Source organism: Electrophorus electricus, chromosome 7, assembly GCF_013358815.1.
Source record: "Electrophorus electricus isolate fEleEle1 chromosome 7, fEleEle1.pri, whole genome shotgun sequence".
Lineage (NCBI taxonomy): Eukaryota > Metazoa > Chordata > Actinopteri > Gymnotiformes > Gymnotidae > Electrophorus > Electrophorus electricus.
This window is the reverse complement of record NC_049541.1, coordinates 15,645,724-15,671,154: the sequence shown is the minus strand read 5'-3', so window position 1 is coordinate 15,671,154 and position 25,431 is coordinate 15,645,724. Positions and strand designations below refer to the sequence as shown.

Genomic DNA, 25,431 nt, shown 5'->3' with positions numbered 1-25,431 from the left:
CAGCTTGCACCAGAACCACGACGCCAGTCCGCAATACCCACTCTGATCCCACACGGAGCCCTGGCGTGGGCTACATCCATGCCGCACGCAGCTCTAAGTGTTATGCAAACTGGCCCTCGCTGTGGGGGCTGTGAGCGTCTCACACTGCCGCCTTGCCGCAAGGAGGTGGTTTAAACACGGCTCTACTGTTAAGCCCGTGAGTGTAATTCCTCCTTGGCGCTGCTCGGAGACTCAGCCTGCGGCGGTCTAGCCCTGGCCCCACCCTGCGCAGCCTTTCCGGAGCTGTCGGGCAGAGATCCCTCTGGGTTGATATCAGTGCTATATCTTCCCCCTTTATTAGCACACCTGAAAAGCAGACTTTATAATTACAGGCAGAGCACAGAGCTGCTGAGACTGTTTACAGAACAAAGAGACCACTGCTCCTCGAGGAGGAGGTAAACATAATCAGGAGCGCTGTGCGGGACACTGTCGGCCCCGCCCGCTGCAGGGAGAGACGGAGGAGAGAGAGAGAGACACACAGAAACCAAGCCAAGTGTTGCTAAGATGAGACAGACTGATGGAAAAGGGGAGAGAGAGAGAGAGAGAGAGAGAGAGAGAGAGAGAGAAACAGAGTCACATCAGTGCACCATGATGAACAGTCTCCCAAAGGCTGACAGACAGGCAGGGCAGGGAACAGGATTCGAAGGCCGATCGGGGAAGTGAGGGACGAGAAGAGAGAGAGGGCGTCGCCGCTCCCGCACACAGGCACAGGTGCGAGGTGGGCAGACATAAAGACGCGTGCGGCAGGCTGGCAGGCGGAGTGACAGGGGAAGGGAGAGGATAAAAATATAAAGCGATGGAGAGCTAGACTGACTGGTGCTGAACGGGCAACGGTGGTGCAATAACTCCAGTGTAAGGAAGAGACCCATGGGACCAATTCAGCTGTTGTTGACAGTGGTTATAATCACTATTGCTACCCATCCAGTAATCAGGTTTGGGGGGGGGGGGTATTTGATTCCAGAAAAGTATAACTGCATTTAAATCTTCCTAAGGTCTGAAAGTTGGTCTGAAAGGAAGCAGCTGTGTTTGTTGTTAAAACTACATTTGTATCCAAGACCATCGTGCAATCGAACGGCGTTTCCTCAGCAACTGTGCTCCTTCAGGCCTTCTAGACACATTCAGCTGTGACTTTGTTCTGCTCCATGTGCTGGGATGTGTGGAGTCCCACCCGTCCCCCTATGCCTCTCTAAGCAGTACTGCTCACTCTTCCATAGGTGCTCCCCGAATCTCCCCCCACTGCTGCAGTTCAATACTTCAATCCAGTGTGACAGCACACGTCCTCTGTGCCTCCCTCTCCGTCCTCCGTCCACGCCTCGGAATCACTGGGCCGGGCCCGAGCCAATCCGGCATCGGCACGGAAAACGCTCCGAGAGCTTCTCGGCTAACCGACGCATACATTAGTTCCGCATCATAAGCATTTCAGAAGCCGCGCGGGGTGTCTGGCATGCCGCAGCTGGCTTTAACGCCTCTGCGTTACTCCGCCATGCGCTGGTTTGATGTTTGATGCGGAGAACAGGGAGCTGAATAAGGCTCATTAACACCGGGGCCCAAACCAGGCCCTGACGTCCTACAGCAGGATGGAAACGAGAGCCAAAGTAAGAGTGAAAACAACACTTTTCCTCTAACGGGCTTGACTCTGTGAGCTACAGGTCTGAGAGCAGGGCCCAGGACACGGCAATCGGGCCAACAACCTCCCCAAAGCAGAGCTCATCAGCGCCAACATGGACGGCCGGAGGCAAGGACAGGTCGTGCACAGGAAGCTTGAGTGCTGCAGTCCAAAGGCAAAAAGCAGGCCTTATAGATGATGGCTCCATTAATTGGTCAATCATTTGTCAGAAGCACCGCTGTTTCATCAAGGCAGGGCTGGACCTTGAGAAATGGCTAATCTGTGAAAACACATCCCTGAGCAGTGAAAGAGAGCCTGCACAGACACAAACAGAGTCTAATCTAAAATGATTAGGGTTGTAATAAGCACTGAAGCACTTGAATGGTTCTATTTCACCAGGGAGAGTGAGAATTTAGATTAATGTCCCGTCTTAGACTTGCCTGCTTTTTGCAGTCTGTACAGTGTGTGTGTGTGTGTGTGTGTGTGTGTGTGTGTGTGTGTGTGTGTTTGAGATTATACCTATGACCATCACGCTGTAGTGTCAGCACTCATACTCCTCATTTTCTCTTTCTAGTCATCTCTTCTTGCACATTAAGTCTACCTGTTGACCTGCGTGTACACTATTCACCTGTGAACTTTGCCTTCTAGGAACAGCACTCAAACACACACACACACACACACACACACACACGTGACTAACCCAATTATCACATGAGCTGAAGTGGACAGTTGGTGGAGCCACACACTCTCTACGCTCATCATGCTACATTTGCCTCATCAATTATGGCGATTTCACGACAGCTTGTAGCTTCCCAGCTCTCCCCCATCACACAACCTCCCCATCCCCCACCACACAACCTCTCCCACCACACAACCTCCCCATCCTCCAACCTCCCCATCCTCCAACCTCCCCCATCCCCCACCACACAACCTCTCCCACCACACAACCTCCCCATCCTCCAACCTCCCCATCCTCCAACCTCCCCATCCTCCAACCTCCCCCATCCCCCACCACACAACCTCTCCCACCACACAACCTCCCCATCCTCCAACCTCCCCCACCACACAACCTCCCCATCCCCCACCACACAACCTCCCCCATCCCCCACCACACAACCTCCCCATCCTCCAACCTCCCCATCCTCCAACCTCCCCCATCCCCCACCACACAACCTCCCCCACCACACAACCTCCCCATCCTCCAACCTCCCCCACCACACAACCTCCCCATCCCCCACCACACAACCTCCCCCATCCTCCAACCTCCCCCACCACACAACCTCCCCATCCCCCACCACACAACCTCCCCCATCCCCCACCACACAACCTCTCCCACCACACAACCTCCCCATCCTCCAACCTCCCCATCCTCCAACCTCCCCTATCCCCCACCACACAACCTCTCCCACCACACAACCTCCCCATCCTCCAACCTCCCCCACCACACAACCTCCCCATCCCCCACCACACAACCTCCCCATCCTCCAACCTCCCCCACCACACAACCTCCCCATCCTCCAACTTCCCCCATCACACAACCTCCCCATCCTCCAACCTCCCCCATCATACAACCTCCCCCATCCCCCACCACACAACCTCCCCATCCTCCAACCTCCCCTATCCCCCACCACACAACCTCTCCCACCACACAACCTCCCCATCCTCCAACCTCCCCCACCACACAACCTCCCCATCCCCCACCACACAACCTCCCCATCCTCCAACCTCCCCCATCATACAACCTCCCCCATCCCCCACCACACAACCTCCCCATCCTCCAACCTCCCCCATCCCCCATCCCAGACCCTAACTCCATCCCTCCCCACAGACCCTCCCCCATTCAACACCCCCGACCCCTTCCCCTATACACGAGAGGTTAGGCCTCTTACCTGTGACGCCATCCCTCCACCCCATTTGTTCTCCTTAGCCTCAACCTTCCCTTGACCCAACTTTATTCCCTGGCCGCATCTGCAGTGTTGCCCATAGAGAGGTGCTCTCACCCCCAGCCTGGGACCCAGGAAGAGCCGCGAGCGGAACACGCAGCACTGGGTGGAAACGGTGACGCGATTGGCACCAGAAAGAAAAACACCAGAGTAACTTAACAGAGCAGTGATCCGTGTGGACCTGGAAGCCCGAAGCCTCCTGCCCTCGGCAGAAAGCCTCCTCCTGTGCCATGTTCCCTGGGATGAGCTGAGTGCTGGGGGCACCAGGGGGTGTCTGCATCATGTCTCTGTGTGAGCCCGGTGACTCAGAGCTTCGGTGGGATTGATTGGAGGCTGTGGGATATGCAGGAAGCAAAGCGCATTACCGCTAAAACTTTTGTAGGTCTGCACACGCCAACACAGCGCGGGAAAGTCAGGAAAGGTGGCACTCTTGCGGACTGTGACAAAACGCGCGCAGCAAAACACACACGGACACGCACGCGCGCACAGACAGGCAGACATGTGCGCACACACAGTGTAAACAAAAGAAGTGCATGCCACACACATTCTCCTTCACCTGTGATAAAGCGATCCTGAATCAAAGCCCGTTTAAAACCATCCAGGGTTCAGCTGCACTTCACAGCTTATCAGGCCAGCTCTCTGCCTAATCGCCACTTCACTAACCCTCACTAAACCCTCACACGCGCACTATGGCACGTTCCCAGGCAATGTCATAGAGTTTTCCTGTCATTGCTTCTCCATCCAGTTGAACTGAAAAAATAATGAGGCTCCGTCTGAATCATTTAATGACTCTCACTGCTCGGCCATTTTGGTTCAATTTTGTGACGATGAAGGTCTCAAATTAGCAGCTATTGTTCAGTGTGGTCTATGTTTAGAGCTAGTGAAACTGGCCCATATATCTGAGCTTAAGTAATACCACAGTTAACATAAAGAAAGCACATAAAACGCACACAGCAAAAAATATGCACGTTAAGCATACAAAAGGGGCAGAAAACACTGAACTGTCTGGGCAGAAATCTAGAACCCTTTTACAGGCTTAATAATGTCCTAGGAACAAAGAAAACAGCCATGAGCCAGCGAGTTATTTCTGTAAAGCAGCCCTTCAACCCTTCAGCCCTGCCACCACAAAGCAATAGCGAAGGTCACCATGGAGAGGCAGAGCGGGCTGTGATAATGGCAGCCTGCCTGTAATGGCTGAGGGACAAACTCACGCTTGAGCCCGTTTTACTCCAGAGTGACTCATCAATTCCCAAAGCCAGCAGAACTGTAGCTCTTCGCTCCAGTGGCTAAGCTGCAACAGGGGGGCTTTGGCGTGAGCATGCTAACAGCATTGGAAACGGCCATCGGTCAGGAACAGAAAGCCAGAGCCCGGCGAGGGCCACCCAATTAACCGAGACGGTTGGTCAACAGAACATTTGTCAATTTCACATTCACTCTAAAATATGCATGAGGATTGCAGAGAACAAAGGATGTGAGAGGTGTTAGTGGCTGTGAACAAGCTCATTTTTCTTGTGCTAAAGACCTTCCCTGAAGCACTTGACTGTGCGACATTAGCACGCACAACACTGATGAATGGACTGCAGCTTTATTTATCCAAGTTACTACCACAATCTGGGTAACCCGATTTTCTGTTTTTCACTTGTTCCGAAAAAACAACAAAACAAAAAACGCAGCAGAACTTGTCTTGGAATGTGTGTTATTCAACTAGTAACTGAAAACACTGAATATTTCATCAGAACAAGAGGTAACCTCAGGTCATCTGACTGCTGAATTGTGTCTGCATTGCAGGAATCAACAACATGAGGTCACATTGTACTGAGCAGAGATCAGTTTTGTAGGTTATTTCAGGAGTCCTACAGCAGAGAAAAAAAAAGAAGACAGACACATTTACCCAGACCATTAGCAGCAGAACAAACCCACAGGTCCCTCTGTTTCGACAGGCTGCATCACATATGGAGAAACGGCCACAGTTGTCCTTTACCAAACATCTATGCTGCAATTCTATGCATGCGATTACCATGTTTTGATGTCTTAGTCTGGGAGGCTCGTGTGTGGACTAAGAAGAGACAGACGCAGTCAGTATAGCTGAGACGCATGCATCTGAATTCACCTAGAAGCATAGCTAATAATTACAGATTCCTTTGACAGAGTCATTCAGAGATAAGGGAGACAGTGAGTTGATGGCGTGGCCTCCTCGGCGGTAGTGGAGCTCTCCCAGGACTGAACACGGAGAAGGAGAGGAGGGGCAGAGGAAAGGGAGTCTGTGCCTGGGAGTCCCACACAACAACCGGGAACGGGAAAGGAGGAAGCAAAGGAGAGGTTTTCTGGAGCAGTAGCCAACAGGGACCTGAAAAGAGTTTTAGCGAAAGCACTTACACTTTTAATTGGCCCCTGAAATACTAAGGCACACTAGCTCAGACTGCATAAGGGTATACATTAAGTGTATATGCATGTGCGTGTGCGCGCGTGTGTGTGTGTGTGTGTGTGTGTGTGTGTGTGTGTGTTGGCTACTCCCACAGGCAACGCTTAGGATTCCATGGCAAATTAGTGAACAGGAAGGTCAAGTAGAGTCAGCTACATCCACAGGCACACCATTCAGGACCTCTGCAAGGCCCAATCAGATCGCAGCATTTACCCACCAGACGTCTGAGCACAACAGCCTTAACATGCTACAAGCCCAGCCAGTCACTGTAGTAGCACTGCCGGATGAGCCGGATGCTCCAGAGTACTCTGGCCTGCTGGTTTCCTGCTGTACTCCTTCACATCACTCTCTTCTGAGCAGCACATCAGGACTGCTGAGCTTAAATTAGAGCAAAATATTTGCTGATCTATATCCTAGGGGACTCCTTTATACAGCAGTCCTCCTTTAAAGATGATATGTTAATTAGAGGGGCTTGATTAAACTGTCAGAGTGCTGAATATTTCTGAGTAACTGGGATCCTTCTGTGGGGGTAATAATGGTTAATGGTTACTGGTTACTGCAGATGGACTTTTTTCAGCATCAGTGGCTATGCTGCTCAGGCATAAACTACACAGACTATTTAATGAATAACTGAAGTAACCGATCAAGTAAACTGTATAAGGTAAAAGGTAAAAGTGAGGTGTCTAAGCTTGTACCATCATTTTTATTTCACAGACGTTTAAAAAACAAACAAACACATCTTATGCAACAATGTTTTTCCCATAGGTGCTTGCTAAATGTTAATAGAATAAGCAATCACTCCACAGGTCTATGCAAATGTAATGCAATACGTTAACTACGCTGCTCTTTGATCTCACATCTTCAGTGCAATTACATCCCTGCCGGAGCGGTACCTCCGGGGACCAGTTCTGAGTCAAAGGCTAAAGAGGAAGCCCAGCATCTGGGAAAGTCTTGGAACGCTGTTCCTTCCCTCTGACAGGCAGCAGGGATGTGCAAGACGTACGGGGGTTCATTAAGACGGAGGAAAATGCAATCTTCTGTGCCGTCGAGTAAACAGAAGGGAAAGCTAAAGAGGGAAGACTGCGTCACTGTGAGAACAGCCCAGTGCCTGGCCTGAAGCCTGACACAGTGCTACGTGGACGGACCCGAGTCCTTCCCACACTGCTCTTTGGGGTCTTTCAAGTGCAAGTGACATGCTTGAGGGGAGCCAGGTCTGAATCCGGAGGGAAAACCTGCAGTGTAAACCCACGCTTGTCTTTCAGCGGGGGGTGGTGGAGAGGAGGTGGTACTCTCAGCACAGTGCAGGCAGGCGTATGGACTTGTATAGTGCAGGGAGCTGAATATACAGAGTGCACGATTAGCGTAAACGCGAAAGAGTTGTCCTTCGCTCAGACGAAGCTCGGTGCAAACGACCAGGCATTACACAACACGATGAGTGTTTGGCCATAGGAAATCAATGGACAGAAAGCGCTAAACATGAGTGCTGTGAAAAACAGAGAGAAGGTGCTGGGCAGAACCCCGCTGCTCCAAGCACATTGCAGGGCTCTTCGCTTTTCTTCTCTGCCTTCGTCTCCCCTCTCAGCTGGACGGGCTTTCTGGTTCATCTTTGGTCAGCAGGAAAACATCCTCCGACATAGCTAACCATAATTAACGGGCTGCTTTAATGGGAATCCAGCCTGCTTCGGGTAATTAGTTTTGGTATGGAGATGAACAATTAGCCTCCTGCTTCTCGTCTACGCTCTTCTTACCTACAGAGATGTTCAAGCTCAGCGCCGAACCTGCTATTCTCATCCCCTCAAAACCTCTGGGAAAAAACGCTTTGATATGGGATGGTCTGACCAGATGACACACTGATTTTTTTTTCCCTCTTGCCTCCAATGTTGCTCATTCCTCAAACCCACTAAGCTCTGAAGCCCCGGGCTCAATAAATCGGTATTGGCTTTTGCAATACTAATATTGTACAAGGCTGCACAACGCAAACCGGCCAACTAGCAAATTTTATTTTATTTTTTTTATCTTGTGCAGGGAATAGTCTGGCCAGTCTCCCACTTTCCAGATGAGAGCTCTGGAGGTGTTTCTGTGACTTATGATGCAAGTATACATAACTGCTCAAAGTGATGCAGGCCAGTCTTTAACGAGGTCACACTGAGGGTACATTAATATATTTCTAATCGCAATCACGATAAACAGTGATATAATCCTGCTAGAGTAGGTCATTGTCATGTAATCTATATTTCTGCAGGTATACCCACTGCCATTCCAAACAATACTTAAAAAGTCTCTCCAAGGCAATGCAGCATTTGTTTACAAAACAGAGCATTCAATTGCCTTTATTGTGAAGGTCCACAGCACAGCCCAATTTAATGTTTCCCAAATGATCCACCTCAACTGGTACAGCCCATCCAGATCATGGTATTTAGCCGATAGACTGAAGAACAGGAACGGTGTGGTGGCCAGGGGAGGAGACGCCGCAGGGTAAGCGGGAAGCAGCACGCGGGGGCAGCACCTCCATCCAGTCAGAGAACGAGCGAGCCCGTCGCTCCATGCGGCGGGAAAGACCGCAGGCGTGCCAGCCAGTGCCAGCTGCCTCTCGAGAGGAGCCACTCCGTGACTCCCCATCGCCGCAATGCACCTCCTGCTGCTCAGCCAGAGGCTGATTGATTTAGCTCAATAAATAAGAGGCAATTCATCTTTCCCAGCTGCCCTTAACCTTCTCTCAGCTGCCATCAGCTCCTCCTTGCATGTATGGCATAGCGATGGGAGTTGGGCTTCACAGCAGGGGAGGGGTGCTGGTGTGCACCAGAGCCGCGGTGTCACAGACGTGCGCGTCCACACACGTTAACGCGCACGGTACGGCTAGCGCTCGTAGTTTCGCTTCAGACGAATCTCATTGTGCGTCCACTTACAGGCCTGACTCCAGTCGCCTGATTTCTGCGCGGGTGGGAAAGAACCACAGACCTAACGGCACTGAGAAAGTGGCGAGGGTGAAAGCAGCAGGAGGAGCAGGGAGGCCGCAGGAGGAGGAGGAGCAGGAAGACTCCCAGCTCCCACCTGCCATTCGCCAGCAGTGCCGTAGGAAGCCGTCCAAAGAGCTGCATTCCCACACTTCTCTCTTATGCACTCCGTACCACAGTGTGTTCAAAGCACGGCACAGAGGCAAAAAATTTTCAGATGGATTATCGGACCTGTCGAGGAGTCAGGCCGAGGCAGGAAGCAGGCTGGTGAAATAGACATCGCTCGCGACGCGTTTGTTTAACACAGCCCATTCGTCGCATTAAATTAAGAAAACCTAAAATTAAAAGGCACGCAGGCGGGGAATCAATCATCGAGCCATGTCCGAATTTTATGGCACAATAAAGCTCTTTATTTCTATAACAGGAGCCTGCAGAGCACTGCGTCTCGCCTGTGTGGAGCCGATGGAGACACCGCTCACACTTTCAATCAACGGAGAAGCACAGTTTCAGGCTGAGAAGCCACTCAATAGCACATGTTTAGAGAGGAACCCGAAACTGGTTTATTAACATAAGCATCTGCATGTTCCACTGCGGGGCGTAATTACTCCAAGCCTAGCGAGCGCCTCGTGCCCATCACTGCTGACAGCCTGGCTGAGGCGGCAGGCAGACGTGGATGCCCCTTCATTAAGGTGCTCCATCCTTGGAGGTTAAGGCTGGATCACTGCCGCTATGTTTTTTCTGGCGAGGAAGCGGGAGAAAAGTGGGGGACAGCGCTCACCTGCCAGCTCGTGCACTCCGCGTTGCCTCCAGGAGAAACCAGAGGTGTGGTTTAGAATCAGCCACCCTGAGGCAGCCTCAGGGCATCAAGCAAACACCAAATAATGTGTGGGGCACACAGTTCAATTAAAGCCCCCACCCACACCCCATCCCCGCAACCCTGCAGCAGACTGTGCAAAAGTGACCAGGCCTCAACAGTAGAGAAATAAGACAACATTTATTGTTCAGAATAGGAGTAGACTAAAGTAGACTGGATCAGAACTGGATTCTACACCAATCCATACTCTGGTGGCTAAGTACAGTAAGTTCTATTCAGGTGCAGAAAGACAGTATTAGACCTCCCGGGACCTCAGTGTATCAGACAACAGAGCAGACAACATATGGTTCAAAAGTGGTTTCAGTGCAATCAGTGCATCCCAAATGCATTGTGGGCGTTATAATCTTGCCAGGAGAAAGAAATAAGGCCAGAAAAGAATCCCATTAAATTGCATCATGATTCATCCACACAAGCCCTGTACTTTCACCTCATGGCCATAATTAGTCCGTAAACCTGCCCCTTTTTTAGGACTCACAGTCAGTCGAATACAGCCGATGTACAGGCTCCAGTGAGAGCATGCAGGGGCGTGGCCAGCGTCATTCCTCCAGCTCCCGGCCTGCCTCTTTCCTGCAGGGTCAAATATCCACTCACTGGAAAGCCCCTCAGGCTACATGAGAGTTGGAACATAAAGCATCGAACGACCCCCAACACACACACACACACACACACACACACACACAGCTCAAACTGAGACATCTATGACACCATAAAGCAGTGAAGCTTCATCATATCCCGCTGGGCTAGGGCATCCCATAACCCTGTGCTGTCTAATAATACAGGACCACTACGTTTCACTCTGCTCCTCACACAGATGACGCACGGGGCAGGAAAGCTAGCTTAATGATGCAATGCTTCGCCCCAGAGACACTGTAACGGTGATCGGTCAGCATGCAGCATGTTTTCCCAGCCAATGCTAAAAGAGACCTAGGCATGCGTGCACACACACACACACACACACACACACACACTCATATATAAATGATCATATGTAATGAGCAACATGCAATAAGCCAAATAGTTTAGATGACATTATAATGCAGCCTTAGTAAAGATGACTTTAAACTGGTCTTCAGTCTTGCTTTTCATGGAAGGGCTGTTCAAGAGGCAGGCAACTCAAGGGTGGAATGCTGCTACACACCTGCACCTGTAGGTGGCCTGTGCCAGAACCCATCAGCAAATTACAGAGAAAAACAACAAAGTCTTGACTGCACTCCAGTGGCGAGGCCCCTAGTGGTAATGAATAACTCCAGCATGTTAAAATTAGCCCCTAAAATGTGACACTGAGCTTAGAGTTAATTCAACCCCAGAGTGCAATACTAAACATAAAGGAGGACTGAAACTGCACACATTAGGACATAGCAGGTGGAAACGACACTAGATACTACGATACTACTAGATAACTGCCAGCCTTCAGGTCCTGTCTCACTGTGGTTCACTCGGTAGAAAGGCTTCTTTGGGGTCACTTTAGAGCACAGATGTAGATCCTCCCAACCCAACATCCAGCTGAGTGTGATGGAAGAAAAAAAAAAGCTTGCTCAGCAAATGACACAAGCATGGTACTAAACACAGTCAAATTAATCACAACCTCTATGCCCAGGATAGCAACAGCAATCCTGTCTACCATGTTTCAAACCTAAATTTCACTCCAAATCAACTCTGGAGTTGAAAAGGAAGATGGAGACACAAAAGAAGTTAAAAAGAAGGAGGGAATTAGAAATTGTAATGGTTTGCAACTGTAACTAATGGAGGCCCCACCTTTCTCTCTCTCTGTCTCTCTTCCCCTGGAATGCAGAGACCACACATAAAAGCCATTACCTGTGCAGAGGAGGGCTAATTAGAAGCAAACCTACAGATTAAAACACTTCATTCACACTTAGAAAATCCATTTTCTTCATTTTACTCAGGCACAGTAAAGTGCTGATGCACTGACACAGGGAATCATACCTGGGAAATATATGTAAATAATACACATAAATAACAGCCCATGCAACAGATATTAGCATAATGTAACCCAACAGTACCTCACCAGGGTCTGCTATGGTGTCAGTTTAAAAGCAGTGAATTCCCAGTTGGCTCTGTCTTTTTATGCAAATATTAGAGTCAGAAAAAGACCCGTTCATTTAGTCCTTCAGTTCCATCCTGCCTCAGCAGGGAAAGCCCACATAATGGGGGCCAAATGGCAACTGGTATTTTTCAGAAAGCATTAACAATGCCACAGGGCTCAGAGTTGCTCATTACTCTAAACCCCTACATTGTTCTTATCTTGAATAACCATCACCATAAATCATCTAATGCTCCTTACAGGTCATCAAAAGAAGTTTGACCAGTGATGGCAAAGGGTAAAGGTCGAAGTGAATGGTGCGACCCAGGAGACACTTGGGTCCACGTTACAAGGCTGCAATAGAGAAGACTGTATGTACACACTAAGCCAAAGGCTACAGCACTATCTGAAACATCAGTGCCACAACTAACTGTATGCTGATATTTCATACTCGATGTCAAGTTACATAAAGCCTGCCTCCTCTGCTGAGAGCTGCAGCCTCCAAAATATCAGAGAAAGGAGACGCACACAGAGCAGAGGCTAAGAGGATTATCTAATAAGACTTGGAGCTGAGCGAGAGAGCTGGAGAGAGCGACACATCCCCAGCCAGCGACAGGCAGCTCTGCGGCACGAGCCTACCTGTCGAGAGCCAGGCTGCGGCTGGGAGCTGGGGGAAGCCCTGAGAGGAGCTCCAGACACCAACCCCCCCCCCCCCGCCTCCAGCCGTGTTCAAAACGCCCTCGGGTCAGTCTGCCAAAGGCTCTTTGCCAAGTGCAAGCCTCTTCTTTCTGTGCAAGTCAAATATCAAGCGTGTCCAAACGTAGGTATGAGGCACATGTGTGAATGCGCCAGTGGAGAAGACTTTGTGTTCTCGCTGAGAGTGAGATTCATGTTCATTATTTCACGCTGATGGTTCACCTTACAGAGGAAAAACATAGGAAGATTTGGCAGCTAATGTTTTGACACTAATTCTCAAAGACAAATCAAACAAACAAACAATCAGACTGTGCTCCCAATCGGAATTTAATCCGTTATCAGCACCCACTTGAGCTCCGAGTGCTGCAGTCATGTTTTATTAGCGTTTTGACAGCTTATGAAGCAGCCTGAAATGCCAACTCAAAGGGCAAATCAGAATTCTTCCTTCATACAATAATGTTCCAATCAATTGGACATGTAGTAGGCGAGATATCACTGGATGGCAAAGCTAAAGTTGCTTTACAAATGAATCCATTGCCAGCAAACCCCAGAACCAATCCGCCCCCCCCCCCCCCCCCCCCCCCCCACCAGCACACACCACTGGGACAGAAGTACTGCACACTGTCACTACTGACGATCACTGGCAAGAAATATTTAATACATTCTGTTGAAGTTTCATGGCTGAACTTTTAAACAGTCCATTTCAAAATAAGAACAAGCTTTAGGACAGTGAAGTACGTGCTTGACTGACCCTCAGAAAAGCTCCAGTTTGTCACTCCACAAAGACCCTTTTAAGGATCCATGCAATTTTGCATTTGCGTGTTTGCGTTTGTATTCTCCGAATCTTTTCGCATGTGTAATGATTTAAAGCCATAGTAGAAGAGAGAAAGAGCAGGAGAGAGATATAAAAGCTACAGAAAACGGCAGGGAAGGACAGTTTGAAAAACAGACAGTGGGAGAGAGATGAAGGCAGAGAGAGAAAGAGAGACGAAGAGAGTTGCAGGGACAGAAAATGGCTTACAGTGCTGGGAGTGTATGTGAAGGAGCTGGAACCTCTAATCATATCACTTTTGATGGATTGCGCTGATAGTGAAGTCAGGGCAAAGTGAGTGAGAGGCAGAAGAGGGGAGAGGCTTGAGGGGAAAGCTCGATAAAGGGTGGTCAAGCATGAGGTAGGGCGCTCGAAGCAGGGAGGAGAGAGAGGGCCTTCCGGCCGAGCAGGACGCTGGTGCTTGCTAAGAAACCCACACCTCCTTCTGTGCTAGCGGGGTCGTCGGGTGGAGGTCCAGGCCTCGGTCAAAACCGTGAGGCACCCACAGGGACACCGGGCCATTTCGGACAGAGACCTGTGCTCAACAACTGTGCTAAAAGTAAGAACCGGATGGTTCGGGAGGCACCAGAAGGCACGCTGCTGAAAATGACAGTGATCTGTTTGATCTGGAAGGGCGTGTCAGAAGCCTAACACTGGAAGTCAAGAAGCGCCTCACGAAGGGCGAGATGAATCGTGTCCTTTGGGGCTGACTTGTGCTGCCTCGTATGAACTGAAAAACAATCCTAATTTCAGTGTGCCCTTGACTGCCACATAACACTGGCTAGTAAATGTGCTTGCTGTTACTACTTTTTGGCTTATTTTTTTCTGAATTCTCCAAATCTCTTTTCATGTGATTGTTTATACTTTTTGATTATTATTGTTAGTGACTTAAGGATTCAAAATTCGAAGTCTAACTGTCCTCAATTTCCTGTCTGTTCATTACTGATGAAATTCTCTAGAATCACCTGGAGTGGGTCTGGTAGAGGTAAGGAACAGGAATCTTCTCTGGTTAAATCTGCATAGAATCCTTCATTTCGCGAAAGCTGAGTGCTGCAGAAGCCGCAAGCTGAGCACCAACACCGAATGGCTCATCCAGCACAGAGAAAAGGCCTCCGTCCTCTTTGAGGACGTTAATAAAGGAGGTGTGATGGCGGAGGCTACAAGTTCATAATGCAGCTACGGTGAGGGAGGCTGCCCGCAGCCGCAGGGAAAAAAAAACAAACGAAAAAAACAACACTGCAGTTCTCTGGAGGTGCAGCATATGTCCCGACTCACACAGGACATGCCACTCCAATGTCGTCTGTAATTAAGGCCTGATGTCTTCCTTAATGACACAAACAACGTGATCAAGTTTCATCAAGTCTCTTCAAGGCTGCGGGCTCTACCGCACAGGCCAGGGAGGAGGGGCAGGGGTTCTCACTTTGCCATGGCCTCCACGATGCCCGCAGCGCGGCAAAAATGATCATGGTACAGCACGGCCTGAGGTGATCTGGGACATCAGCTCACAGCGCGCAAGGAAGCTGGGACGGCAGAGACTGGAGAAGATCCAGCAGGATCCCACGAGAGCCTCTGCAGGTCCACAACGTGCCCGTGGCCTTCTGATTCTCCGGCACTCAATAAGCCCGTCTGCGCTAAATATTTGCAAAGCAACAAAAGTTCAACAAAACGTTCATTTTTATCATATTGCACTCGATAGAACGTCGCTTGGGAATAATTCAAATGGTACAAGATGATTTATGTTAACCAATTAGCTTCACTACAGTTTTTTAGGGTGATGGTGACTAATCGCTAGGACCAGCATCCAAACATGGGAACAAATAGGAAAGTCGCAGCACAACAACTCGAATGAAACATTTAAATATTGGTGAGAAGAACCAAGCCAGGCAGTGCATCAAGATGAACTTTACACGAATCCAAAAGAAGCCACCTCTCACCCTAGACCCCCCCCCCCCCCCCCGGATGAGGTTCCTGCTTAAGGAGGAAGGGTTATGAAGTGAGCACTCTTAGCATCAATTCTAGCGCTGGAAGTCTCTGAGAGAGGCTTTTAGGGGAAGCATGAGGCTTGATTACCTGCTGCAAACTGCAAGCAGCTCATTAAAACCCATCCATTTCAGACATCCTCACAGTCCAAATGGCTGCCAGTGTGCAGCCCAATAAACGTCCAATGAGAGAAGCCCCACCGTAAGGGGGCCGATAGGTTTAGCGTAAATTTCCATGCCATTCATCCAAGCTTACTTACTTTTTGTTAATAACAGAAAGATTTATGCAAATTATTTGCCGTTTACAACAATCACTCCAAATCTCTTACTCTAGAGAAAACAAAACATCTCATCTAAGCAGAAGACAGGTTCTCTTTGGAGTCAAAATCACAATCTGTTTGATATTTATTTAAATTTCCCTGCTGGGCTTTATGTAACGCAATAGGGAAGTTAATACTTTGATATGCCAGGACTTTCGTGTGGCTCTTTGTTTCCCTGCAATGTTTGAGAATATTAACATTACTGCCACATTCTTTTATACAACTCCAACTTTGCAGATAAGCAAAAAGTCCTGGAAGCTCCCTTGATGACACTGTACAGGGTAGAATATGCTATCAGGTTGATCCTCTGTAGTCAAGCCAGTCTTTCCAACTTTAGTCTTTATTCTTTTTTTGGAAGAAAGCTCTAAGTGAAAAGTGGTCCTGTGGGCGTGTGGTGGCCCGAGCTGAAGAGGGGGCTGTCAAGCATTAGACAGACTTGTTTAAACCAGGTGTGTTTATTTACCACTTTAATTTTTTCACACTTGTTGCTCATTTGTAAAAACCACAGGACAATGACATTATCAAAGACAAATACATCAGCGCTGAATGGATTTATTTCAGTATTTATAACAGTATAATCCCCCTGATACTTAAGATAGTACGAAATGAGTATTCTAAATGCTCAATGTCATAGATACAATGAGCCTGAAACAATTCCAACATGCCTAATCTATAGCTGGAACCACTGCAGAGCAGCAGGTCTTTGTCTGACTGTGCTGTGAACTCAGAAACTTTGACTACTGGTAATCTGTCTAGTTCTCTGCAAAAGTTGTGTCATGTTTCCAGTTGCCTCTTTCAAAATGACCCATTTTAAAAGCAGGGCAGGTCTGGAGATTTGGTGTATGTATATGTAAATTCGTATTACCATATCACTTTGTGCTAAGTGTTTGCATAAAGAGAATTTACAAGTGCCTTCATGGTATAGCTGAAGTGTATCATAAAAGCATGCAGCGAACCCTTGCCCTTTGTTTAAAGCCAGGTAAGAAAAGAGACGCAACCAATCACATGACTTCAGACTGCAAGGCTGGTGCCTGCAGTGGCAGATTACAACATACAACTGATTGCAAAATACATGGCAGTCTGTTCTGCACAACTATAGACTAGGTGTACCTAATAAAGTGACGCTTAAATGCCCTTCAGCAATTCAGCAAATATTTTGTAAGTATTTCAGCCATGGGAAAATCAGTTCAGAGACTTATTTTACACTTGAAGACCGACAAAATTAGTAGTACCTCTGTTGTATAAACTAAGTCTAATGCCTTAGAATATCTAGGAATGAAATATTTCTTTAGTCAAATATTCAACATTGAAAAAAGCTCCTCCAACAGTGTCTGGAATCTTATTATTAAGCATTCCAGACATTATTCCACTTCTGTGACTTAAATTAGGAAACAACTACATTACCATCATTTGACAGCAAAAAGCAGCCTTGTAAAAGAGATCATATAAACAAAGAAAACGGCCAGTGTGTCTTGGATTTTTTATGACCCATAGCTACAAATAAACCCTCTCACTAAGCTCAAAGCAGTCGGTGGATGGCTTTTTTAAAGACAATGAATACGGCTATAAGATGGTGGTCCCAAGGTTTTTTGTTTAGGCTTTCAATAATTTTAAAACTTTTATTCCATGTCATTTAAGAAGGAAAAGCGGACCCCTAAGGACAGATCTACTCAACAGAAATGTCGGAATCTAGAAAACTCCAAATGAGAATCACATCTGCTACAGTAAACACATGGCGAGACCATGATGGCTGATCTTTCTGGCTCTGCCTAGCCCCGGGGATGGCCACTGAGCATGCTCTGACTGACTCTCCCCCTCCGTCATGGTGAAATGCATCATTTTCTGAAGTCCTGATGCACGGCCACCTCCCGTGCAAGGAGGGCAGGGCTCCAGCAAGTCCCTGGGTGGACGAATGGGCCCCATTAGAGAGTGAATGGCAGGGTCCCACTCGAGTAAGTGTTTGATAAATGTACAGGATGGGCAGACTACAGCCTCTCCATGAATTATGCATGAAATTGGTATAAAAAATGGGTGGGGGTTTCTAGTGTGACATTTCCAGGAATTTTTTTTTCCCTTTTCTGTTTTTTTTTTTTTGACACAGAAGTTAATTAGCTTCTGGTGCTTACAGACGCGCTGGCTGTACTTAGCTCTAGCTGTATGTGCAGATTTTCAAAGCATCGGGGCCATCTCAGATTGTCATTAAGCCTTAATTGCTCTACATACCAACAGCATTCAGGTAGAGGCAGGAAGTGTGAGTGAAAACACAGCAGCTCTGTACCTGGTGGAGAGCTTAAAACACTCAGAATGCCATTTATTCTCCACACTGCCTGTGTTGGACTCACTCGGACTCCAGCTGGGTTAATTAGGTGGCCAATTTTACACTGAAGTGCGTTGCTTTTGGCAATTGCAAATCAATGGCAATGTCACGCATGCAAAAGTGAGGCTACGAGAGAGCAGGGTGCTCTTATGTCCATTTTATTATTATTTCTGTGCAAATGAAACATAAAACATTGTGTGATAGAATAAAACCTAATAGTAGGTGTACGATCAATTAAAGCAGTTAACCTGAATTCAGACAAAGAATGAAAAACGGACACGGCCACTCGGCGGATGGGGGGGTCTGAGCTGTTGTTCGCTCAACATAACATTTTCATCGGAGACACTGACAGCCACATCAATACAGCTTATAGCGATGACTCTATAAATCCTGAGTAATGTGACTGATCTCTGCTTGATTCATTACCCACTCAATGTCATCTCAACGCTCTTAATGTCCCACACACACACACACACACACACACACACACACGCATCAAAATTAAGGAAGCTGCTTAATCTTGGGGACTATGAAATGACAGCCAACATCCCTAATTGAACTGTGCAGGTTTTCTGAAAGCTCTGCAGTAGAACCTGCCGGAAAGCTCAAAACCCTGGTCAACACACTGCAGAATGTAAAGTGAGGCTGGGGGACCCCGCTAACACCTGCTATAGATAGCACATCCCTCCCCCTCTGCGAGGCAAAGAATGTGGATGATGGGGAAGTTAGGGGAGTCGGACCCTGTCGTTTGCTGCTCGGCCCCCGGGGGTGCTGGGGTAAAGCCTGCTCGCCTCAGCACAGGTCAGAGAGGGTGGAAGGAGGAGCTGCTAATTACTGCAGCGTGGCTGTGGGGGGTTAAGTCCAACGAGCAGAGCAGCACAGGAATGCCAGAGATGAAAGCTTCAGAACAGATGAAAAGGGGACAGGCAGACAGGCGGCTAGCAGGCTTTTACAGCACAGCCACAAGCAGCCAGTCAGCAGAGTAGGGGAGGGATGAAACACCCCTCCACCCACCCCCCACCCGTGTACATGCATTCACATGGTAGCTAAGACAAGAACACTAAGGGAAGACCCCAGTGTGCAGAGGAGTAGGGCAAACAGGAAAACCGGGCAGCTGACCACAGCGTGCTGCTTTACGACCCACACGCCGTTAAACTCACTCCCAATCGATGGAAGTAAACACTAACCGATATGTCCCATTCGTCAGGGTGAGCACTACGGCCAAACACACGCGCGCGCACGCACACGCCTGCACACACAGAAATGTGCCAACTTCTGACCTTAATATACACACACGCACACACCCCCACGGTGACCTGGTCACGCTCCTTTGGGTTTCATGAGCCGTGCATAAGCCTCTTGATTCACAGCCCTTTCTGAGAGCAGAGCAAAGTCTCCTGCTGCGTCGGAGCTAGCTGGAGGGGAACGCTCAACAGAGGCAGCAAAACAATGAGTGGTGCGGTCGCAGGAGCCGCACTCCGTCGCCGGGCAGCCGGGCGGAGCAGGGGGTGGATGCGGGGCACTTACTGTGCAGGTGCTCCGAGGCGTAGTAGTACACATCCTCGTAGCCCTCATGGTAATCCTCCTCTGGCCGGTACTTTTTGCCCTTGCGGCGCCGGGACCGGCGGATCTGCCTGACGAAGCCGAGGAAGCGCTCCATGGCCGGCGGCTGCGGCGCCGCCACCGATCCGGACGCAGGCTGCCGCACTCCGGACACAGTGGAGCCACGGGCGCAGGACCGGGTGTGCGTGGGGGGGGGGGGCGTCCGCGTGTCTGCGCGGCTCTGCTTCCCAAAGAGCCAAGGAGCGCTCTCCCAGAGAGAGGGAGCGGGAGAGACAGGCAGGCAGTGGCGGAGGAGAGGAGGGGGGAGGCGAGCACTAGTTCTGTCCGCCGGAGAGGAGAGCACAGGTCATATATCCACGGCACGCTGCGCACACAGGCACTCCCCTGGAGCTGGCTGCCTCCTCCAGGAGAAGAGTGCCAGTGTACAGCTCTCAGCCCAGCCTTGAGCTTCCTCCGCGCTTCCTCCGTGTGCGAGTGCCAGAGAGGGTGTGCGCATTGTGGAGTGTGTAGAGGGAGGGTGGGTGGGTGGGCGGGTGGGGGGGGGGGCGCACACTCACACACACGGTCACACACAAGCAGGCTCGCTCCTCACACTTCTTCATCTGAGAAGGGAGAGGAAGTCTGAGAGGCAAAGTTCAAAGGATCTGGCAACCAGGCGAGGAATCCCAGGACTACGAGTTTTCACCGCCCCTCCACTGCTCTTCTGAGCCCCCCACCCCCACCCCCACCAAGTCGAAAGGGGGGAGGTGTAGCGGCTACGTGTGAGGATTTTGCCTGTGTTTACCCGGGTGCGCACAGTACACCACGTGAATACTACCCAAGCAGCGGGGTGGAGGCATTCCAGACACTGCCCTCTAATTTGGCTCGGAGAAGCGCAAAAGGATACACAGAAACATGCTGGGACCGGTGGGTGGTGGAGGAGGGTTTTGTGCTGGCAAGCAAACAAAAGGATTACAGCGCCCTGCAGCAGGAGCAAGCCAGCCCCAGCCCCACGCACCCTGGACACGTGCTCGGGCGCTAACAGCATTAGCGGGCCAGAACAGCGCGTGTTCATTGGCCCGATACCCGTCGGCGGCACCTCGGCTCAAGCCAGCCGGGCAGCGTGCGTTGGCGTCCCCCGCGGCAAACCGGGAGCGTGCCTTGCGTGTCCACGGGTACCGCTGGCCAGAGGGAACATGGAGGCGAGGGCGAGAGACGCGCTGCCAGCCAGACGGCCAGGCTGCTGCTCAGCACTGGAACACAGGCAAAGCTGTCTCAAAGGGCCAAGGAAAAAAACTAAACCTCTGCCTATTTCCAAAAACACAGACACACGAGCGTGGCTGGGGGCTTACCTTGTTATTTCCTGACCCTGGAACTGAAGTATTTCTATCAACAGCTGCATGCTTGCATTACTATACAGGACCCCGGATGTCTGGTGATGGGAGGGAAGTTGGCACATATTCACAGCAGGGACTAAACACACAACCCAGGAGACAATGAACCACTCATCGTAATCACATTTCACATCCACTCAGGCAAGGACACTGCACCAGCATGTTGGAGGGAGCCTGCCTGAGCGCTATCTCTGTTCAGACACACACGTCACGATGGGGGTGCGGGCTGCCTATTTGTAAAAGGTAGTGGGCACTCGGTTAGTGCCCGCTCTGTGTTGCGCACACAAGCACTGAAGATCCAATTTAATCCTCGCTGCATGACTGCATGGCTTAGCATTGCTCAGCTGGCCTCAGAGGTTGGAAGGACACATGGTCAAGAATGCTGGCAAGCGTCACCCTTTGATTCCTCTACATACCGCCTGTAATGCACAGAGACAGGCATGGGCAGCCTTTGATGCAGACAAAGAGAGTGTAAACAACACCAGAAGCGTTTGCAATAATGTGGTGAATCAGGAGTACCCTGTGACAACGCACACTTTGAGAGATTTCTCTCTGATGACTGAAGAAAAAAAAAAAAACCCCAAAAAACCAGATGAGTGTTTTACTTCTGAAACGTTGCAGGAGACGGCAAATGTGTCGAGGGAAAAGGAATGCAAAGGCTATGGGGGCTGCAACATCTGCTCCTGGGAAAACATATACACCACTGTCAGGAGACGTGGACTTGTTTATCCAATCTGTCTAGCACCTGGAGCAATCAAAACACTTTCAGCAGATCCGCTCTTGGTCTGGGGGAAATGGGAAATCCCAGACACGATCAGGGTAGTGGGAATGTAATTGAATTAGCTGCATGGATCTGCAATTGTGTTACTCCTTTGCGGAGCACCATGGATACATTTGGCATGAAGGTTAATGTGGAAGAGAGAGAGGGGCCTGTTGGGAGCTGCAGCAGCATTTGGCTTGAGAAGCAGAGGCGAACGCACCAACCATCTTATAAGCACTTAAGCGGAAAATCATCCTGATGTGAGGGTGCACCAGGGGTGCGTTCGCGAACACCGAATGCCCAGGAAGTGCAAGAATGAGCACTTCTGGCAGCTGTTTCGGAGAAACCTTGTTTCATAAACCTGGAGCTCCTGCCAAGCCCTTGGTCTCTCTCCCTCCCCCACCTCACCACTCCTGGTCTCTCTTCAGCGTCAACCCCAAAATATCGCCCTCCGTCTCGTGTTCATGCCTTAGCGGAATAACATCTCAGGTTGAGTGCTGAAAGTTGCGGTGAAGTCATGGTGCGAGTCATTTAACACAGAAGCACAAAGACCAGCTTAAATGCGAGTGCGCTGGAAACAGGCGCGAGCAAGGCAGGCAGAAACGCAAAAGCTCTGACACATTATTCACTCTCCACCTAGGCAGAGCAGTCTCAATACCAGCTTGGCTGTTAGAGCTGCTTTGTAACAGTGTGTTAACTCTGCCGATGAATAAATGGCAAACTGTGCTGGGGAATAACAAAGGACCAGAACTGAAAATGAGATCCAGTGTGAATGAAAATGGTATATCGGAACAGAGTAGTGAATTCCCATGGTGGAATAAAGCATTATACCATCAAGCACATATTCAAGCACTGAATATTACCGAAAGTACACAGCATTGCTGAGTCAAGTGCTCTAAGCTTTGCTCAAGCAAACATGTGTGTGCAGACGTTTCAGGGGTGCACTGTTCTTCTGTTGCCCTGAAGAAGTCTGAATGGCTCTGGCTTTACTAATTCATCACGGGCCAGGGCTCAGGCGAGCTCTCTTCTCCGCCCGTGCTTTTAGCAAGCATTACAAAGTGCCCCTGCTTTTATATCCAGCTCATCTCTATTTGACTTTCTCTTTCGGCGCAAACTCTGAACACGGGCTGCTCAGCGTGCATGGGTGGTGGTGTAAGAGTGGAGGGGCTTTTTGTTAGAGATATTTATTTTATTTCTATGACTCAGAGTCTCATCTCTGGGGGCTTTCACGAGTAGGTTCACGTTAGATCTCCCGGTGAGTGAGGATGTGCTGTTGGTACTGTACTGTGAATGGTGGCAGTAGCAGCACAGTACCATTATATTACTGATGTAACTTGATTAAAATCAATGCCTATTAAGGCACATCTGAAAGACAAAGCATTCATAATCATCAAAATGTCATCAAATGACAGGGCCCAAAGCGACATGGTACTGCAGCAGGGTGTGCAGGCTTGTAAAATCCAGCCCTAACTTGGTTTTTGTAGCAATAAACAAGCAAAATCTGCATTTCAGACATTTAGGTTGTCTACGGATTCTGCCCACACTGGTTATTAAAGCAAAAAAACCAAAACAAGAGCAGGCATCCTCAGTGGAAGAGCACCTACCTCTCATATCCACAATCAAAGCAACTGCACATTATGAACAAATAACAGAGGATGGGTCACGTGGGAACAGATATGTTCCTCATTGCTAGTTACATATTCAACTGTATTAGATAGGGGTATGCAGTAAGTCATTGCTAATTTCAGCACTGGTAACAAATATTCAAATGAAATTCATAGCTTGGACCACCCCTTCAGTTGTAGTTCTAAACATAGTCTACCGCTGAGTAGCACACACACACACACACACACACACACACACACACGCATAACATCATGGGGAGAAATTTGAGTAAATGACAATTTCAAAAGTGGGAGGCCCTCATATATCACAAAGATGTGCTTTAAGTATCTGCTGGGCAGATTCTCTGGCAAATCAAACTTATCAGGCAAACCTGAGCAATGGATGATGCTCCAAGCAGCTTACACAATAATACAGACAGTTCACTATATTGACTTGTATTGAATTTTCAGGAAGATAAGGCTTGTGGTCACCCTGGTGGTTTCCACACGCTCCTGTTTAGCAGGGAACAGTTTACAGCCTGAGCCGGAGGAGTGGAAAGAGCTGGCGGACGAGGCAGCTGAGGACAGGCCCTGTCTAATAACGTCCATCCACCAGCTTCATGGGCCCCGTGCGGTCAGAGCAGCAGTACAGAAGCACCGTACAGCAGAGATCAGAGCAGCCCTACAGCAGTACAGAGCCCAGGATCCAGGAACAGACCTCACTGGGAGCTTGTCTTAAGTGGAAATGGATCCACATCGAATCTCTATCAACTTTGGTAGTGTAGTTAAGTGTTTGCTGCAGATCAGTTGATAAAACCCAGCAGAAAGTCAGAGCAGAAGCACAGATGGAACTTGAATCAAAGATAAGGGGGGGGGGGGAGGGACAGATTGGTGAAATCACATTCAGATCAGGGTGTGAATGAAGTGCAATTGGAATCAAGCATGCCGTGCTGGGTATGAATTCCCAGCTGCTGTTGGTGCTGTGCTGCGGCAACATGCTTCGCTGCTGCAATGCGCTTAGCGCTTTGTTAAGAGGAACGAAGCCTCCCTGATCTTCTGCACGTTACAATCATTTTTCTTGAAAGATTTTTGGCAGCGCTGAGCTCAGAGTGAATATGCTTATTTGCCAGCGCCGCAGGTGCAGGATATGAACCCAGTTCACAAGGATGACAGAAGGAAAGGCGTGAAAATGTTCAGCAGAAGGTAAGTGATCTGCTGCTCACGGCAGCTCTGACAGGCCAAGCTGACAGGCACAACAAAAACCAGAAACACCTCAGTCAAAACAATACAGCAATACAGCACATATATGCACAATTGCTCAGTAATGCTGGTAGGATTGTAGAAATACAAACTGCCATCAACTATCTGTGAGCGCCATGTGATGAATGGGAGTGAGTAGGTCACAAGACATCCTCAGGGAAACCCCACCCCACCACAGGCTTTATGTGTCATCCCTGATAGAGGGAGAAATCTTGGATGACAGACCTAAATAATACACATACGTGATGTGACTTTGGATTAGTGATGTGCTAACTGTTACCTAACTGACATGTGAAGATGTCTACAGGAAAGCATTAATGGAGGATGACACCATGGGGGAGTGTTAGCGATAGTCTTACAAAAGATATGAAAATTGTTTAGATACTTTTACAATTTTTCAATAACTATTCACTTACTTACATTAATTAATAAATAATTAATTCATTAACAGAGGATTTGCAACAAAAACCATATTCGTGGCATTTTCTTTTTGTAAAAATCACTTATGACTGTCTGGTATGACTATCCTGTATGACTATATGAATTTGTTTTTGGTACTAAAACAATGTTTTTGGCCTATATTTACTACAAAATAAAGACAATAATATAAGTATTATTTTAAAATTCCTACATGAATGACGTATGTCTAAAGATAGCATATTTTAGCATATTAATGTAAAAGGTACAAATCAATATGAAAAATAATTACACATAAAGGGGAAATGGCTGGTGTTTGTTTTTGTTGGCAGGACTCGACAAGCCTTTATATATGTGTTCATCATTTTCAAAGTGATATCTGAGTAATACTCATAATACTTATGAGTGATAAGTAATACATACAGTTTTTGACTTTAAGGCAGATTTGTCCA

General features: G+C 48.7%; 1 protein-coding gene across 5 annotated transcripts in view; it reads right to left on the bottom strand.

Moving 5' to 3' along the window:
• grip1 (glutamate receptor interacting protein 1) overlaps nt 1-25,431 on the bottom strand; it is a 185,672-nt gene that overhangs the window by 87,315 nt on the left and 72,926 nt on the right. For 3 of the 5 annotated variants that reach the window (XM_035528226.1, XM_035528227.1, XM_035528230.1), the window contains exon 1: nt 19,530-19,662. The exons of the other annotated variants lie outside the window; for them this stretch is intronic. In XM_035528226.1, the coding sequence (XP_035384119.1) occupies nt 19,530-19,662 (133 nt within the window). Of the gene's footprint in view, nt 1-19,529; nt 19,663-25,431 lie in introns of those variants that run through there. 5 annotated transcript variants of the gene reach the window in all.